This window comes from Daucus carota, chromosome 9 (assembly GCF_001625215.2).
Source record: "Daucus carota subsp. sativus chromosome 9, DH1 v3.0, whole genome shotgun sequence".
Taxonomy (NCBI): Eukaryota; Viridiplantae; Streptophyta; class Magnoliopsida; order Apiales; family Apiaceae; genus Daucus; species Daucus carota.
In genome coordinates, this window is record NC_030389.2 from 27,437,583 (window position 1) to 27,458,240 (window position 20,658).

Here is a 20,658-nt window from a genome sequence, read left to right on the forward strand (position 1 = left end):
AAATTTAAAAACCAAATAAATCACTTAAGAAAGTTGGTATATTCTAACTTGGTCTAAATTGTAAAGGGTTAAATATCACTTTGGTAACTGAAGTGAGCCCCAAGTATCAATTATTTCATCAATTTGAACGAGGTCTCATATGTACCATTCTAGTACTATGTAATGACGCCCCCGTTAAATTGACCCGTTGACCCGACGGAAATCGTGACGTTGCTGACTTGGCTCATACCTGACAGTCCAGCTGTGCACCCACAACTTTTAATAGAAAAATAAAGTAATTATAAACTAAAAGCAAAATAAAACAAAAGAAAAGGGTTTCACACGAAACAAAATTGGGGGAGTCGAGTGGAATTGGGGGAAGCATGTACCGAAGCTTAACCTAATCGAGGCAAGCGACGCGAAGTCTGTGATAAAGCTCCAATCCGTCTATAAAGTAGAGGTACGTAATGATATATCCTTGTATTGAATAGATATGTGTTTGTTCCAGTTGCTACTTTCAATCGATATGTTGTGTAAATATTTGTTTTCAATCGATCTATTGTGTGTTATAGTGAATGTCATAATTTTAATATATTTTACAGTATGGAATCGTTCGTAAGTTTGTTTGTGCATCATCACGGGGAGTTGATACATGCTCCTATAATCGAGTACAAAGGGGGGTTAGTAGATGTTATTCATGGATTTGACACGGACTTATTTTCGTTTAAAGATTTGGATGAATTTGCTGAGAAATATGGTTATAGCCCAACTGACCTGGTTTATTATAAAAGTAAAGGCATGTGTATAGAGGATGGGGTAAAATTATTGTACGATGATAGCAGTGTAAGGGAAATGATAGAATTTCACAAACCCCCTGGGTAGGTTGGATTTGTATGTTGATCACTATGAAACGGATGAGGTGATTGATCTACCGAAGGATAAAAATTTAATGAAATAGATGAAGAGACTGAGATAGGTGGGAATGAAAATGAAGAGGATGATGATGATGGAAGTGATCCAGATTATAGTGCAGAAACTGAGAGTGAAGGTTCTTAGAGTTTGAGTGATGTTGACTTATTTGCTGATAGTGATGAGGAATGAGCAGAATTTAAGGAGAATCCGAAAAAAGTTCAACATGATATGACCACTGGAGTTCTAACAGTGAGAGAAGCTGGTATGGAAGGTGCCCCTGTTGGTACACAGGTGGCTAGCGATGAGTCTGAATTTGGTTTTTGGGAGCTCAGATCTGACTACTCCTCCAGTGAGGATGAAAACTCAAAAATTGGGTACATAGGGCCTCCAAATCCTAAAAAGAGGAGGAGACGTAGGCCTGGATTTGGAGTTGGTGGTAAACAGGGTGACATTAACTGGCACGTGGGCATGAAATTTGCAAGCATGGGAGAATTTAGAGAAGCTGTTAGAGAATATGGGATTAAGGAGAGAAGGGGAGTTCAGTTTATTACTAGTGATGCAAGCAGATGTCAAGTGTGTTGTGAAACAGATTGTAGGTTTTATATATGGTGTAGCAAGGATAAAGATAGTGACAATTGTACAATCAAGACATTGTTCCCGGAACACAATTGCACAAAACCATACTCAAACAAGCTTGCAAGTGTGAAGTACCTAACAGAAGTGTTTGGAGATAGGATTAGAAAAAATCCTCAATGGAAAGTAAAGGAGATGGCTGAGGCAATTAAGAAGGAGCCTGAAATTGAGGTGTCTAGAATCAAGATATTAAGGGTTATAAAAGCTGCTCTTGAGGGTGTGCATGAGGCACTTAAAGAACATTACTCTAGACTAAGGGATTTTGGATATGAAATAATCAAGAGTAATAAAAACAATACAGTGCAGATAAGAACAACAAGGTTGAATGAGACAGACGCAAACAAGTTCAAAAGGGTATATATCTTTTATGATGCAATGAAAAAAGGGTGGAAAGCTGGTTGTAGGCCTATCATTGGCTTGGATGGGTGTTTCTTGAAGACAGTGTGTGGTGGTCAACTACTGTCAGCAGTTGGAAGAGATGGGAACAATCAAATGTTCCCTATTTCATATGCTGTGGTTGAGAGTGAAAACTATGAAGTGATCAGCAGAAGGGCCTTGACAAAGCTTTAAATGAGGTGCTCCCAAAGGTGGAGCACAGATTCTGTAGCAGACACATATATAGCAACTTCAGAAAAAGGTATAAACTTCATAACTTATAATTACTACATTTCCTGTATATTTCTGCAAATCATTAATTTTACATCTTTGTATTTCAGGTTTCCATCTTTGGCTGTGAAGAGGGCATTCTGGACAGCAAGTTGTGCAAAATATCCTGTTGCATATGATAGAACTATGAAAGATCTTCAAAGATTGTCAAAGGCAGCCCATGATCAACTTTCAAAATTTGATCCCAAAGTATGAAGTAAAGCATATTTTGACACTCACTCTAAAGCTGATAATGTGGAGAACAACCTGAGTGAGTGCTTCAATGCTGTGGTATGCTTTAAGACATTTGTAAGTTGATATCTATCTTTTGCTAAGACAATGACATTATGGAATGCTATGTTTGATTTCAGTCCAGATTTTGTAAGCATTGTGTTAAGTCATGAATGTCATATATTGATTGAAAATTGCATTCATTACATCCATCTACCAGGTACATATATCATTCATTACTACTTAACCAACCAACCAACCTACCACTGCTACTTATTACATTACTTTAGAATCATAATTGCAAACACAACCACAACAACAACCAAACATAATTTCAACCGCCGCGCTAGCAATTTTTTTCAATTTCCAGTGCAGCTCTTTCTTCCACCAACTTCAATCTTTCAGCCTTTAGTAATTTCCTCTTCTCACAACTTTGTTCGAGATCTTCTTCGACCAATTTTAGTTTCTCTTCCAAATACAATCTTCTGTGATTCAAATGAGTTACCACATCAAAAGCCCTCCCAGTAAAGGCTTCATCACACCACTGGAAGAAATGGCATCCTTGCACATCCTGCAATATTTTTAAACAATCTAATAATTAACAACGTACATGAGTATAAAATCTAACAAGCAGTCAAAAACTTACCTTAGCTACTGCACATGTGTAGAATCTTCTACCCGGATTTTTTAGTGTCCAAGAGGTACACAGCCTTGCTATCTTCCCGCAGAAACAATGCTTATGCTCCCAATTCTTCACAGACTCTATAGAAGTACTCCTACCATGGCTTCCATTTGATGTCATCTCCGATGAAGTATCCGTGTGTTACTTTAAAAATTGATATTCACTTTAAGAACCCTAGAGAGATTGTGAGAAAGTGTGTATGTATGTTTTCTGTGTTTATATTGGGGTTATATAGTCAATTAGCCGTTGGAGTCCATGTCAGCAATAAAAAGAACGTTAGATGACACTGTGTCAAACTATTATGTGCCAGGTCAGGATTTTCGTTAGGCCATGATACAAATTTAACGGGCGCGTCATTACTGAGTACTAGAATGGTACAGATGAGACCTCGTTCAAATTGATGAAACAATTGATACATGGGGCTCACTTCCGTGACCAAAGTGATATTTAACCCAAATTGTATATCACTGGTTCTGGGCAGGTTCAGGTTAGTACTCTGACGTGTTAAATTTTCACGTCGAGTTCGAATTGAATTATATTTTTGACTCATGTTTGTCATTACAACCCGAACCCTCAATACCCAAAATTGTTGAGATATGTACGTGTATCTTAATATTAAAATTCATTAACTACATAAATAAATATCTTTTTATTTATATTTTCTTCAATGTCTATTTATTTTTATTTAAAATTAATTGACTGTATTAATTATCTCACATGCTATTTACATGATAAATTTTATGCATCGACCATATTTATAATTATATATAGGCATATGGAGATCACTTTTTTTTTTAGATCGTGGAGACCAATTATGTTTTGCAAGTAAAATATTGCATAAAAACATTGCAAAATGTATAGTTTTGCAAACCATGTCGTACAAAATCATTATTTCATTTAAAAGTTTTAATATCATGTTTTACATGTTAAACATTACAAAATGTTTTATTCCACCAATGATGAAATAGCGGTATATATATATTGTCTTGATGAATTTCATTGAAAATTCTTTTATAAATTTTTAAATATATAAGTTAATTGTTGTTTAGAAACAATACAGTACTACTGTATAGATCATTTCCACAATCTCTCTTGTCGTAACCGTTTGGGGCTTACATCGGTTTTCACCGGTGAAAAACCCAAATCAGTTAATTACTTCGTTTCTTTTATAGTTTTTGAATAATACTTTTTCACGGGAAACTTAGATCTAAAACTATCGGAGATTTCGCTGTCTCTCTTCCAAGTGTGTGGGTTTTCAGTTCGAGTTCTCTTGTTATTGTGGTTCTGTTCCATATATATTCTCTGAAAAATTCTTAGATCTGAAACCATCGGAATTTCGTTGTCTTTTTTCTCTGTTTCAATCGGGTGGATATTCAGTCTGATTTCTCTTGTTTTTTTGGTTCCGCTCCAGATCTAAGGTTGTTTTCTCTCCCTCATGAGAGCTTTGTTTTCGCTTCTTCATTGTAAGTGGGTGTCTTGATTTGGTGATAAAAATTTGTATGGAATCGCAATTCTGGTCGATGGCTCAAACGATAGCTCTATTAGGGCATGATGAAGAGGGTACCAGTGATTCGACGAGGATGCATGAAGCGGTACTTGTATTTGTATATACTTTATCTTAAAATATCGTTTAACTGTCTTTTCATGAGAACTGGCAATTGCAATTTCCAGTTTATTCGACTTGATCATTGGTGTACATGCCGTATGAATTTTTATTATTATATTAACACCTTTGTTTTAAAAAAAAGTTAATTGTTATTTTAAAGTATATTATTTTTAGCATCATGCCTATCGTTGCACATACTAAACTAAAAAATTGTCATATTGTAATCAGTTTATTTAAAATAAATAAATAAAAAAAATATGAATTTGGATTTACAAGCTTTTTCTAGATCAAATCGATTTAGATATCTGGTTGACGCATTTGTCGAATCTTTAAGATATTGTACTCCGAAGAGATTGACAATATTTAATAGATGATATCAAGTTATTATAAATTGTATGTGTTATTGTACTTTTTTCAGAAAATACCCAAGTTACAAATTATTTTTTAAAATTATAGTGCAGCTAACCTCAATTGCGACCCTTCTTACATGAAAATAAACTTCTTTCAACCAACATTGCAATTATATATTCAACTTTGACTATATATATTTTTGAAATTAAGTATGAAAATACAGATATTTATATAAATTTTCCTATATTATTTAAATACGATGATGAATTATGTGAAATTACTGCTTGTCTTTAAAAGTTGGTAAAATATATGTTGTGGGATCTCGCTCCAGGTTCCTAGACCAAATATAAATGGAATAACCATTTTTTATATATATTTTTCAATTCACAACATGTCACAGCCTTTTTGAGTAGAATATTTTAAATTGGGATCTCCAATGAGGTTGACTAACACGGTTGACTAAAATAATAAAATAATTTAAAAATATATAAATTTGTCATAAGACTGTGCTTCAATGATACAAATATTGATTATATTTTAAAATATAATGTCATTATTATAAATACAATATATCATCGGATATAGTAACAAATGTTTTAGAATCTTTTACATATAATTACAAAAATTCTAATAAATCATATTTATGTATTCTTCCAAATAAGCAAATTTTATTTACAAAAGGACATAATGTAACTATTAATTGTAAATTTAATATTCTTATTTTTAAAATTTTACAAGGAAAAACCAACTCATTATATTTTATATCATATAAATTTTTTTTGCTGGTTTGATTTTGACGAATATTAAGAAAAATGTAGTAAGAGCATCTCCGAGGGACTAAAACCATTAGCTAAATTATCTAATGGCATCTAGTTGGCATCCAGTGGCACTATTTAGATATTATGTAAAAAGTTAAGCACTACAACCATTACCACTTAGCAAAAAAATATAAATAACTAAAATTGGGGTAGCTACATCAATATAATCTTAATGCATGCTAGTGAAGGCCCAAAAAAAGTCCTCAAAATACCCATATCTTTTGCCTGCTCCGTTAACCCACATACCCGATAACCCGCTAATCAATTTGTTTACATTTATATCCTACCGTAGCTGTCTTTGAGATGTTTTGATCGTGCATTAACGGATTAATATTCGGTTGCCTAAACATCCGGGGTTTAATTCAAATTTTGAATTCAGTGTACAATAGTATGGATCATTCCTTCTCCCCGTCCGGTCATCACTGTGATCTTCTGCCTTTTGCATATACATCTTCTCCAAACAGATATGGAAAATGACGACAACGATTCCTCGACGCCGGGTTTAGGTAATTGGTGATTGTTGATTGTTGATTGCATAATTTATAGTCATCTATCATCACCTGTGTCTTTCAGTGGACAATCTGCTTCACAGGTCGCAAGCGATGTGGCCGCTTTTCGGCTCTTGACGATTTCTTGCTTAATAGGGTATCAAAGTTGCAGCAAAGGGTCACTCATCCTTCAACTGAACACCAGACTGAAAGCCATGGTATTATTGCTCGATATATTCCTTTATGATTTGTGCTTCATAGCCATGGATTGTGTGATTTAGTGTTTTTTGTTTTAGGAACACAATCAAGCACCAGGACTGCATGTGGCACCATTCATACAAACCTATCCTTGAACAAAACCAGCGAACATCTCCATCCGCACGTCGTGAACATTGGTAAGTCCTGATCCATACTCAAGACGATGTGGTACTCCGAGTTGAATTAACATATGGATGCCGTGGTTTGATGTTTCTGTGTTAGGATCACAATCCAACAGTAGGACTGCGTTAGGAACCATTGACACAAACGTACACCCGAAGAAAATCACCGAAACTCCACATCTGGACGTCATAGAAATTGGTGAGGCCTGCTCCATTTATTAATCAACAATCAGCAATCAGTTCCTTATGATTATTCCCTTTCATCGCCACTGACAACATGTTTAGAAGGCACACCCGATTCAACACTTCGCTCTGGATCAAGCGATACGAATTTTCATGGAGACAAAAACAAATGTCAACTTGGACAGACTCATCAAATCAGACCAGGTTGTTAGTCGCAAAGTGTTTTTTGTGTTAAACACTTCTATACCTGTCCCTATATCATTGTATGATTTTTTTGGCCAGAAGATATTATTCGCAAGTACAGAGGGCCAAGCATACAAACAATTCTTGGTGGCAGGAGTCAAGGGAGTCCCAACACGTCATCCATACAGGCTGGTATTGACTCTTTTTCTTTCAAAAATATAACAGCGTCGTAAGGAGAGCATGAAAAATATAACAATCCAGCATACGTTGTCATTGTAGTTTGTGTCATTTTCTTCTATTACAGTTTCAAAGTGTTGTTGTGCAGAGTCTAAGAAGCGTGGACGAGGTCCTGGCGTCAACAAAATGTTTACCTCTTTGCAGAAAGAGAACCAACCACCAAAAGATAATCCTCAAGGTTGCGTTGTTTAACCGAGAATATATGCAATGCTGTATTCATCGTATTGTGTGCACCTGATCCCTATTATTGAACATATGCAGGTACTAAGCGTAGAGGGAGAGGACTTGGAGTTAAGACGCTAGCAAAGCAAAGGCTTGGACAAGAGTCCCAGTTGACACCCAAAGACGAAAATCCGGGTAATGCAGGTAGAAAAACCAATACACAGGCCACGAGACTCATTGATATGTAACGAAGTATAGTTGTATAATGTGTTGTCTCAGCACTTTGACATGTTACTAATTGTATGGAGCTCATATCGATTTCAGCAAACATGTATGATCGCTGTTTTTTGTATTTTTCTAGGATCGGTGACTCCAGGCAGCACAATCACCTTCCAGAGCACAAAAGGGTTTTGCCAATCGTCTTACATGAGTCGATACAGCTCAAATACTAATCACAACACAGAAGGAGGTGAACTGTCAAAAGCTACTCCGACTTTCTCATTGTGTTGCAAAAATGGTCAGGTTGTACTACCTCGGGAGGAACAGCCACCAGAACCTTTAGCATCCCTACTCCAAGGCAGTCCAAAGTCAAAACATTTCCGACAAAATATAAGGGTATACAATTGCATGTTTGCAATGTGTTCCAGTGGTGGCAAGATAGATCATAAAATAAACAGGGGTGGTGCTCCATTTTGTGTCAAAATAAGGGGCCAGAACCTGCATTTCATTGGCAAACTTTTACCGGAGGATGGTGGCAAACCAAAATTCTGTAAACTTTATATATATGACACCGACAATGAAATGGAAAATCGAATTGGAGCTGTTGGTTCGAAACCAGATGAGGTAGATAGGGAAATTGTGGAAGGTCTTACAAGAATGCTTGATGAGAATAACAAATTGGTTCAATATTTCCGAACTGCTCGCGAAGAGGTGAAGAACGGTCAGCAAGAGGAGTTCAAGCTAATTCTAATCTCATCCCAGGCCGAAAATGGTCGGCCAAATATCATAGGACCATCAAATGAAGTCGCAGGTCTTATAGTAAATGCCAGTGCTAACACAGCTGGATGCAGAGACACAGTGTGCCAGACCAGACAAGGATATCTCAAGAGAGTATTCGAGACATATCCCTTCTTTATGCAATTGTTGTTTCCATTATTGTTTCCACGAGGGGAGGACGAATATCATACCAAAATCCCATTGAGACTGCTTAACATGAGTAATGTGCAGATGGACGATGATGCTGATTTTGACGGCCAGAGAAAGATCAGAGAGCATGTTTCTATGAAAGAATATTATTCCTCTAAACTGATGATACGAATAAACGAAGGTGACTCCTTCTAACTTTTTAAATATGGGGAACTTTCAACACATTCATGCTAGGCTCCAGCATATTATGATGTGTATCATACATGTCATTATCCATATATTAATATATGTGATTATATATTAATTTTATACTGAATTTCAGAAGTGTATCTTACCACTGGTTGGAATGGCAGGTTTGACACCACATCTCGGAGGTAGGTTATGGCAGCAATATGTTGTGGACGCATTTACAGCAATGGAGCAATATCGATTGGATTGCATTTCTAGAAATCAGACAACAATTAGATCTGATCATTATACATCCGTTCGCGATGCAGTACGTAGGGGAGACAATGATCCATCACACGTTGGTAAATGCACTATTCTTCCTGCATCATTCACAGGCTCCAAGCGCTACATGTCTCAATATTTCAAAGATTCCTTAGCTTTGTGCCGTAGTATTGGCCACCCTTCTTTATTCTTAACAATGACGACCAATACAAAATGGCCTGAGATACAAGAGATGATGAAGCATCTGCCTGGCGTGGATGTTGCCGATGCACCTGATGTCATTGCACGTGTATTTAAACTGAAACTTGACCAATTAATAGACCTCATTAAGAAGAAACATTATTTTGGATGTTGCATCGGCTATAAGTTCAAATTCTTTTTTTCCTACGTAACCTCATGTTGTATTTTTACTTTCTGCCATTAATCCATGTACACGTTTTTTCTTCATTCACAGTAATGCATTTCATTGAGTTTCGGAAGCGTGGCTTGCCTCACGCTCATATGTTAGTGTGGCTTAGTGATAAAGATAAACCAAAGACGGCTGACCAAATTGATAAGTTAGTAAGTGCCGAGATTCCTAATGAAGAGGAGGACAGTATTGGGTATCATGCAGTGAAAAACTACATGATCCATGGTCCTTGCAGTAAAGACCGATCTTATTCTGCATGCATGGTTAAAGGTAGATGTGGACGTCATTTTCCCAAAAGGTAAATAAAATGCATGCTGTGAATATGTGTTTCATGCGTATGAAACACGGTAATTATTTAATATATGTCAATAATAATAATTGTAAGCATTCAAGTGTTAGTTTAGTCGATATACCTTTGTATTTAGACTTTAGATTTCGCAGTATATGGTCTGGAATAGCCTGCAATATTGTATGATCTGAAGTTTCATATTGTTCAGAGACAAACATATGACAAAATGGTATATATGTATTTTACAGTATAGCAAGTAACAGAAATGTGTAGTATTCTGTTGAGATACTTTCACACATAAATAACTATTGATAAGTTAAACCTCAATGCATCACTGTCGTTGTTCATGTTATATATTATATATTATATAATATCGATAAGTTGTTCTTAAATCAATAACTCCCGTTGTTCATGTTTTATCTCATGTAATATATAAATAATATATCTATATCTATATATCATTCCCTCTCTTGAGCAGTACAAAATATATATGATTTAATTTGAATTTAGAATTGAAATTTTAGGTACAGCGGAGTTACGTGTTTTGATGAAAGCGGATTTCCCATTTATCGGCGTAGGAATACCGGACGAACCGTGCTCAGAAAAGGTGTGCTTCTTGACAATAAGTTCGTTGTTCCATATAACCGGGAATTATTGATCCGGTTCCAATGCCGTATTAATCTGGAGATATGCAATAATTCCCGGTCATTGAAGTACCTATTTAAGTATTGTCTAAAGGGACACGACACCGCCACTATGCTGCTTAAGCGGAAGAACGATAACACTGCAACAAATGAAGTACTGCCTTCCAAAAATAAGGTCGTAGACGAAGTTCAGCATTATCTTGACGGCCGATATGTATGCGCTTCTGAAGCTGCTTGGAGAATACTCGGATTTGATATTCACTCTCGATGGCCAACAGTCGATCGTCTACCAATACATCTTTCAGAAAGCAAGTATGTGTGCTTCAAGACCGGAGAATCCTTGGAGAATGTATGCCAACGTGCTGATTATAAGAGAAGCAAGCTTGAGGCTTGGTTAATTGCAAACAAAACTCTTCCGAATGCCAGGAACTACACTTATGCAGAATTCCCTTCGTTCTTCACATGGTTGCCAAAGGAGTGCAAATGGAAGGCCAGGCAGAGAGGTGATGTCGTCGGAAGGTTATCCGAGGTTCATTCAACTGCCGGTGATTTACTCTACCTTAGAATGCTGTTGCTACGTAAAAAGGGATGCACAAAATTTCAGGACCTTCGCACGGTTGATGGAGTGTTGTACGGGACATTCAAAGAGGCGTGTGGTGCAATGGGTCTGTTGCAGAACGACAAGCAATGGCATGATGCACTTAAAGAAAATGCACACTCTGCCTTTCCTCACCAGCTTAGGGAGATATTTGTCAATATCCTCGCATACAGTGCTGTAGCCGATCCTCTGTGTTTATGGCAGTGTCACTGGGAATGCATGTCAGAAGACATACTTACCAGCCGCAGAAACTGTACAGGAAATCCTGATCTGGAGCTGACACAGGAAGATATTCAGAATTTCACACTTGCAGGTTTGTCAGCATATACTTTCTTTGAAACTAGACACGTTCATACTGAAGTATTAGATTATGTACGTATTTTTGCTGCTTTGGTAATAGGAAAGCAATAATGTGTGGATGAAGGTCTGCGTACCAGTACCCATCTTTTTGCCATTCCTAATGCATCTTCTAGAATCGTATACAACAAAGTTCCACTTTTTGAAATACACTAAATATTTCTTCATTAGTTCCTTAATTTACCAATTACCTGTATATTCCCAGAACACTCCTGGTATTATGCTGTCTTAATCACATAAGACTAAAGAACGAAGCATTCTGATTTTTCCTATTGTATGTTAACCATGATTTGAACCGATGTTTGTATCACACACGCACATACTACTGTATTAGCTTAAATACTAGGATAAGCATACATCAATCTTCGCATGTTTAAGATCAAATCTGGCTAACAAAAAAATCCATAATTTGTGCACATATGATACACTGGTACGCAGATAACCATTTTTTGACTAATCTCAGAACTCATTCATAAAAACAGTTTCGTCTGCAGTAGTGTTGTAGTGTTTTTGGATTATTAATGATTACCATCTTATAGTATATATTCTGCTTTATACTACTGAATACCACAAAAAACTCTGAAATCTGTTAACCTTACTACATGTGTGTAGAGATTGAAAAGCTTTTTAATGACATTGGCAAGAGCTTAAAGGACTTTCCTTATCTACCATTTCCAACCTCTATCTACATGGCAGCTGACATGAACCGGTTGATTCTCGAAGAAACGTCTTATAATGTAGCCGAAATGAAAGAGAAGCACGACATTAATTATAAGAAATTAAACGCCGAGCAGAAGGACGTGTACAAAGCAGTCATAGATTCAGTTGACGCAAAAAAGGGTGGTCTGTTTTTTGTACATGGCAGTGGAGGTTGTGGTAAAACATTCCTATGGCAAACTATTATTTCATTCCTTCGCTCGAAACGGAAAATTGTGCTCCCAGTTGCATCATCAGGTACTGCTGCGACTCTTCTTCCAGGGGGAGAACAACACACTCTCGCTTTCACTTACCTCTGAAGCTTGACCAATATTCTACAGATGGAATAAAACACGGTACAAATATTGCGGAATTACTGTGGTCAACCGATTTAATTATTTGGGATGAGGCTCCGATGCAACACCGCTATGCCTTTGAATGTGTTGATCGTAGTTTGCGAGACATCATGGCTGCTGTCGATCCTGATAGAGCCAACAAGCCTTTCGGAGGCATAACCGTGGTATTTGGTGGAGACTTTCGTCAAATTTTACCTTTTATTCCCAAAGCTGGTCGTCTGGAGATTGTTGGAGCTACTCTAAACAATTCTCCATTGTGGGAACACTGCCAGGTTTTCATACTATGGCGTAACATGCGTCTACACCATGGCAACACTGATGAGCAGAACAGTTTGATAAGGGACTTCAGTGAGTGGCAGCTAAAAGTTGGAGATGGTAAGGTCGAGCCGATCAGCAAAAAGGATCACCTTTCTGAGGTCTTATTCAAACTACCTGGACAGCATGTTCAACACTCCGAGGAAACACCAATACAAGATTTGATTGACGTTGTTTATCCGGACTTTTTGAATAACATAGGGTCTCCTCAGTACTTCAGTTCACGCGCCATCCTAACACCGACAAATGTTGTGGTTGATGACATAAATTATGCCATTCTTGACCAATTACCAGGACAGACTCACACATTCTTTAGCCAGGACTCATTAGAAGATCAAGGCGCCGAGGAAAATGACTTTGACGAGTCATTCCCCGTTGAGTATCTAAACTCCCTAAACATGCCTTGCATTCCCAAACACGAGCTAAAGCTCAATATTGGTACTCCTGTTATGCTGATGAGGAATTTAAATCAAATAAATGGACTATGCAATGGAACTCGGATGATAGTTACTGGTTGCAAAAAAAATAGCATTGAGTGCCAAATAATGTGTGGTTCAAAGGCGGGATCTAAGCACCTAATTCTAAGGATAGAAATGATCCCAACGGAGACACCGTGGCCTTTCGATTTCAAGCGAACTCAATTCCCTCTTCAGATATGTTTTGCTATGACGATAAATAAGAGCCAGGGGCAGTCACTTGATACCGTAGGTCTATTCTTGCCTAGACCTGTATTTTGTCACGGTCAGTTGTATGTGGCTATTTCGCGTGTTACTTCTGCAGCAGGTCTTCACATCTTAGTCATTGGTGATGATGGAAGATCAAGTGAAAGTACAAATAATGTAGTTTTTGAGGAAGTTTTTTACAACATACCACATGTTGTTCGAAATTAGTGCATCCTAAGACATCAAAAGGTTTCAACTAATTACGCAAGTTTTTTTCATTATGTAATGTACTTTCCTCGATTTCAAGAAAGATTTGTGGCTATATAATCATGTTTTTCTTTCAACAGAATGCTATTAGAGTGTGTGCATTGTTGTACTTTTGTTATGTTTCTATCCGGGGTAGGATTGTTTTTGCACAAGACTTGAAACAGTTCATCTTTATTAATTTTTAGGGAGTTTATAACATACACACGAACCGGGTGTACATTCACAACCATTAATACAAATGTTTCCAGGGTTAGCCATACATATGTTCAGAAACCAGTTTGAGGAACAGCCGAATGTAACAGATGAGACACCACTAGGACAAAGCCTAACATGACTAAGCAAGTACATTATTATAAACTCCAGTCCTGGTAAACACATTTGCCAGAATGCTTACATTTAAAGCAAATTTGGCCTTTCACCAAAGTTTTGGGCTCATGTTTTAGACAAACCAAACGATAAACGGTGCCTTTGTACTATTATTGGCTCACGCAGTTATAAAATCCATACCATTTCAGACTTTAATCACATGGTTTTGGCAACAGTTTTCATATATAAATTAAAACTAATGGCAGTTAAAAAGGAATGGAACGATGATAAAATTTCACCAGTCTTGGAAGCACACTGCCTTACATTAGAAAATTGTTTAGGACATTACAACCAATAAGTTTGTTAAAATCAAAATATGAAAGCAAGAAATTATAAAGCTGCTCAGCTGATATCACTTAGAATCAGAGTATTCCACTTCTGTTCTGCCAAAGATAGACAACTTACATCGGAGAGTTCTCCTCAGATTGCCGATGACCACTTCCCTGTTTTTCAGTTCATCGATGCTTACCTGCAACATGTTATTGTAGCTCTTGAATAAATCCTCCATCGCTGAGCACTCATTTTTCATAATCACTCCATGGCCGTTAAAAGAATCACGACAATCAGTCACAAATTTCTTGACATCCTCAGCATATCCTTTCGGCAGAAGTTCATTTTCACCGCCAGATTCATCTCCACTTGCATTAGGTTTGTCGTCCAACACTCTTATTGCTTCCCTGCACATAAATACAACAACAACCATAAAAAATAACCAATTGGTTGTCAATGCAGTTACATAACACAAACGCTATACTAAGATTTACCCATATTGATTCTCCAGCTTCCTACAGCTCTTGACAATATCTGCCTGTCTATCTTTGATGTTCTTTAACATGTTATCGAATAATTCATTTGCCTTTTCAAGACTGCTGTTTAGATCCATAGAAGCATTCGTCAGTTTTGTTAGCTCCACTCCCAAATCATTTTTAGCCACCTGAAAACGTTTCCTGTTCATCTTTTTTGGGTCCATGACTGAACCATTTGTTAAACTCAGGTCTGTCTTCAAATGAGTTGTGTTCAAGAAGTAGTGAGATAAGTTATAATGATGTGAGTTTTGCAATGTGGTTGGGATAAACAAGAAACCAGGCTCTTCTTTTTAAGTGTTTTTTAACCAGGTATGTTAAGAATCAATAATTTTTGATGATAACATAAACATTTTGTAACATGTCTTACTTAGTATCTTTATCAAATTTCAGTTGTAATTGTTATATTTCTTGTCTTTGGGAATTGTCAACGGATGGGTAGAATAGGATGGCTAATTGTAAATATCAAATGCCATGTAATTTTATCTAAGTGAAGGACATTCAACTGATGAGATGTAACTATTCAACTGATGAAGACTGAACCATGTTTCAACTGATGAAAACCAAGCATTCAACTGAAGACAAAGTATTCAACTGATGATGCAAATGAATTCAACTGATGAGATTGGAACAGTATTCAACTGATGAAGCTCGTAATTCATTCAACTGATGAGACTAGCGCAACATTCAACTGAAGCCAAGAGCGGTTGAAAGTAACCAGAACTTTCAACTGATGAAACAAAGAGCAGTTGAAAGCGACTAGAGCTCAAGTCTGACAAATCACATGGATCGAAAATCACATGGATCGAATTACAGTAAAATAGACATGGAAGCCTAATTAGGAAAATAAAGAAGAAGCAGAAACATACTTATCTCATGTAATGCAATCTGGATCAAATCAAGATGATGGTCAAAGATGAAGACATCTCAGAAAGCATGCATAAAGACAAAGATGTGCAGCATTGTTTTTAGATTAGAGTGTGTTTTGTAATCTAGCTAAAAGCTTTGTAAAACTTGGAGTATATAACCAAGTTAGAAGCATCAGTTGAACTTGTTCAAAATTACTCGAGAGAAAATTTGAGAGTTAGAACTTGTTTTGAGTGATGAACCAGCAGCTGTGCGAATTGTAAACAATCCACAGATTCTTCTATATAAAATCTCACGGGTGGATCATTCAATCCACCCGTATTTTTAATACTTGGTGTTATTCTGTTTGCTGTATTTTTAGTGTATTGTTCTTGAATCTTTTAAATTTGTAAAAGATTGTATTCAACCCCCCCCCCCCTTCTACAATCTTTCTTATAGTTAGTGTGAAATAACAAGGTACACATGCACCTCCTTGCTTCTTGAGCTTTTTATTGGTGTGTGTGTAGTGGCCATATATGAATCTTAATTTATCGCACCCACCTTTGTTACATGAGCACACTCTGAAACTTTCCCAAATATGATTATAACGCAACGAAAAACTTTTTTAACACACACTTATAAACGCATCCGCTCCCCAATTTTAAACAATTATTCAAATACACAAATTCAGCATCTCTACTTTCCAGTAATCACTTCCTTATTTTAGGCTTTTCGTGAAACATTGCAATCACCTGTCTATGGTGTAATCAGTTATAAATATATCAGGCGCCTTTCATCGACCTATGCTTCAAGTGCTTACATATACTAATGGTGAAGTGATTTATTTTAACTCAGTTACCATTATGTTTATATATTTCCTGAAGTAAATAGTGTAAGTGGCATTATAGCTCTAAGTGCAAGAATATTAAAAAAGCGACAAATATATCATCAGGGTCAAATATGAATTTAACAACCCATATATTTGGTCAACATCAAACATAGATAGTTTTATAACTTATTCCACTGCAAAGGACAGCGGAATGTAAATATAACACTAAGGCATGTAAATGAAGCTGAATATTAAGCTTGAGGTTTGCTCTTGGCTTAACAGAGCAATTCTTGAACATGAAAAAAAAAATATAAGACACATTAGAGAAATGACAGATGAAATTTAATATTAGGACACAATTGTGAAACAACGGATGACTACTAGGATCCAGCATCACAGTTTCTTCACTGGATCACGTTGTTCCAGATTCATCGGCCTTAGACCGTGCGAGTTGTATCAGTTTTGGAGAGAGTTCGCGCCTTTGGATTTCAATATCTTCTGCGCTTTTTCTCATTTCACTCATGTTTTGTTTTAGCATCCCTTCGTACTTCTTGAATATTTTCTCCAACTCCTGTAATTCAATCTCTCTATATACCCTGTGATTCCGCAGAGATTCATCGGCTTCCCTTGCTAGCTTTCGTGCATCTTCGTTGCCTGACGTGCGTGCTGTTTCATCATCCGCAGTAGATGAATCTCCAACAACGTCTTGCTTTCCATCGAGCAGATCAATGACTCTCCTGCGTATAAAAATAAATAACCATGAATGAACTTTATGAGTGCTAAGTCTAGAAGTAGTTACCTACCTATGCTGTTCTTCCAGGAACAATCCTGATGTAAGAATTTCTGCCTGTCTATCCGTCATGCTCTTGCACATAAGGGCAAAGTCTTCCTTGGCTGCTTTCATGTCGCCGTTTAGCCTGTCACAATCATTGTTTAGTTTTCGTATAGCTACGCCCACGCCTCCAGGCACAATTTCGGAATGCTTCCTCTTCGTTCCTCTGCTTTCCAGGGTTGCAGTATATGACAATGTTTATGTGTCTACGTGGTTGATCCCAACAATGATTTCTTGCTCTAAATATATAGAGGCTTTTAATCGAGATGGGATGCACACGATCGACCACTAACTGATGATAATGGGGCAGTTAATCCATTATGGACTTTACAACGTACGTAAACAATCTACTTCCAAAAATGGAGATCAGTACTATCTTTTACATTGTTTTATTTTAAGTTGTTTTATTTATTTTAAATATGCATACACCAAATATCCATATTTAAACTAGGCAGTTTTAAAGCACACAAATATCTCACGAGAAGATACAAGTTACATTCCCTTTTTTAATTGCATCATGTACAAATTCTAAATATTTTGATTTTGATGAGTCCATATCAAAACTGATTTTATAGTTCATGGTACATGCTTTTAAATAAGTTATGCGACAAAGACTCAATTATCTTTCAAATTTCCCAAACATTTTTCTGATAATAACAGTCGAATAAACGTGTAATTTTTTTTTTCTCTCCCTCTACAATTTTCTGAATTTAATTGTTTGGCATAAAAGTTAAGATGGCAGTGCCAAATTAATGGCATACATGACAATTTCAATTTACCTTCTAAAAGTCAAAAAAAAAATCATACTTTTCCAACAAAGTAATTTTATACGTGTAGGGATACTCTTAATTTTTTCAAATCATTTGTAGTCCAAATATCAAGTAAATGTAATGAAATTAATTGGTCTAATTTAATTTGATATCACGGGGATACTGTTTGAATGTAGAGAATAAAATCTTCTGGACATCACTAATCTTTTATCATAGGGATACTGTTAGGAATTAGAGAATAAATTCAGTTGCTCTTTAGTAAGTATATATAATTTCGACACTGTAACGATTTAGAGCATAATATCTTTATAAAATCACATTTCGTTGCAATGACACAAACATTTACATCTCATAGGAAAAAATGTAATCACGTTGTTTTCTATATTGATATTGATTTAACAAGCGGACACACTAGCATCCGTTTGTTAAATCAATATGAATATACAAACTGCATCAAAAATTTAAAAATTCTATACTTGAATATCTTGAAACTGAGGCGATACATTTGCATATATACAGAGTGAATTTAATCAATTATGACACGTGTTTAAAAATTGAGGGTTCATTTGTCAATCTAAAATTTTTGATCATACACTAATTTTTAAAAAAATCAGGATTAATTTAAATCAAGTTTCCAAAAATTACCAATGGGTCAAAAAAACTTATATTAAGACAGATGGAGTAACAATTTATGGCATATATGCCAAATTCATGGCATACGTGGCAATTTTAATTTACCCTCTAAAAGTCAAACAAATAATCTTATTTTTCCAACAAAGTAATTTTATACGTTTATAATTTTCACTACTCCCTCACACGCATGTATTTGAATTTAACTTTTTAACCCGAGACTTCAAATGCTATAAAAATATAATAAATCCGTAAATTTGCTGTCCACGTTGCATAATACTGTTTAGATTGAAAAATATTTTTTGTGATTCTAAAATTCTTTGTCATCAAGAAAGTCAGTCTATTTTAATTATATTTTAAACATGAATAAATAATTTGTTTAGGATATGATCATCAGCACTCTAACTCTTGCGATCATGCACTCATACATTGTTTTGGATATGGTCCTTTATATTACTGCTCCTGCGCTATTTATTACATAATTTTAATTTTAATTCACAGTAACACTGTCAAATGAATCCAATTACTTGCGTTCCAATTATTATATGAATTAAATTTATTGACTTAAATAAGACAAGTAGGGATACTCTTAATTTTCAAATCATTTGTACTCCAAATATCAAGTAAATGTAATGAAATTAATTGGTCTAATTTCTTTTGATATCACAGGGATACTGTTTGGATGTAGAGAATAAAATCTTCTGGCCATCACTTATTTTATATCATAGGGATACTGTTAGGAATTAGAGAATAAAATCATTTGCTCTTCAGTAAGTATATATTTAAATTATTAGAATTTGAATTTACAGATCTTCTGCAATTAGATTTAGTTATGGATGGATTGTTTTTACCATCTGATGAATATATGAAAATAAGATAGTGAATATCAGGTACCAAAAATATAGCTAAGCTTTTATAACTCTACACCTATTGCCGCTATAACTAAATTTTGATTAAGATATATGATTATCTACCTGTCATATAGTGTATATCAGTAGATCCTTAACTTGATGTCTTCGACGTTATCCCCTCCATGATCAATGCAATCGTGTGCGTCAAAAAAGTGCCATGATATATTATGCTAACTGTCAGTTATTTCCCTGCAGAAACACCTATCACTGCGATTTTAGTGGCATGATGAAAGACACGTTTCATTTTGCAGCCTATAAAAACCGCGTCCAGGACGTCCATATTCCTCACACAACCAAGTATCTTCCTCTTCAAGTTTTAAACAGCGAACTTAGAGTTTCTTGAAAGCAGGTCAGTATGCAAGGAATGTTGTTCGATCACATTCAAAATCTTGACAAGTCAAGAAGCAACTGGAGGATCAAAGCAAGGCTTACACGTTTCTGGACTACATTCTCCCCTAAAACCTCAACTATCAAGGGTTACAACTTGATTCTGCTTGATGATGATGTGAGATTTGTTTTGTCTACACCATTTTTTATTTTTCCATTTTTTTGGTTTGACACTTAATATATATGCCTTATTTTGTACAGAATTCTCATGTCCATGCCTATGTGTATCCGGACAACTGGAGAGCTATTGATAAGGAGGTTGTCGAAGGGAACATTTATGTCATTCAGAACTTTCAAGTTCGTGACACAATTGGGAAGCTGAAGCCTATTTCATCCAGGCTATGCATCCGACTTCTTAGTAGCACTTACATTGAGCCTGTGGAAGATGATGCGATGATCCCAAGACATAAATTTGAATTTATGGATATGGGAGATTTGCTTGATGAGTGTAATCGATTGACAGAGAACCAAAATCCTGAGTTTGCCTACGGTATGTTGTTCTATTAAACATTGGATTTTCCATTCAGTAAGTCACATTTTTTCACCCTGTTTACCAGATGTTATTGGTGTCGTTGAACACTTCAAAAGAGTTAAACGAGTTCAGA

At 36.0% G+C, this 20,658-nt stretch overlaps 3 protein-coding genes across 3 annotated transcripts; 2 read left to right on the forward strand and 1 right to left on the reverse strand.

The window, feature by feature from the left end:
* Nucleotides 1-582: 582 nt before the first annotated feature.
* On the forward strand, nucleotides 583-2,094 carry LOC108201363 (uncharacterized). The gene is made up of 3 exons (XM_017369655.1): nucleotides 583-775; nucleotides 938-1,027; nucleotides 1,085-2,094. The coding sequence occupies exons 1-3, from the start codon at nucleotides 583-585 to the stop codon at nucleotides 2,092-2,094; spliced, it is 1,293 nt and encodes a 430-aa protein (XP_017225144.1).
* A 652-nt stretch (nucleotides 2,095-2,746) lies between these two features.
* On the reverse strand, nucleotides 2,747-3,202 carry LOC108201364 (uncharacterized protein At4g04775-like). The gene is made up of 2 exons (XM_017369656.1): nucleotides 3,047-3,202; nucleotides 2,747-2,971 (listed from the first exon to the last, which is right to left on the reverse strand). The coding sequence occupies exons 1-2, from the start codon at nucleotides 3,200-3,202 to the stop codon at nucleotides 2,747-2,749; spliced, it is 381 nt and encodes a 126-aa protein (XP_017225145.1).
* Nucleotides 3,203-4,602: 1,400 nt separating this feature from the next.
* Nucleotides 4,603-13,640, forward strand: LOC108201365 (uncharacterized). Its single transcript, XM_017369658.1, has 13 exons — nucleotides 4,603-4,674; nucleotides 6,431-6,563; nucleotides 6,642-6,740; nucleotides 6,826-6,924; nucleotides 7,191-7,283; nucleotides 7,396-7,506; nucleotides 7,590-7,694; nucleotides 7,852-8,817; nucleotides 8,990-9,436; nucleotides 9,541-9,793; nucleotides 10,309-11,339; nucleotides 11,996-12,337; nucleotides 12,421-13,640. Exons 1-13 carry the CDS (start codon nucleotides 4,603-4,605, stop codon nucleotides 13,638-13,640), a joined length of 4,971 nt encoding a protein of 1,656 aa, XP_017225147.1.
* The last annotated feature ends 7,018 nt before the right edge of the window (nucleotides 13,641-20,658 follow it).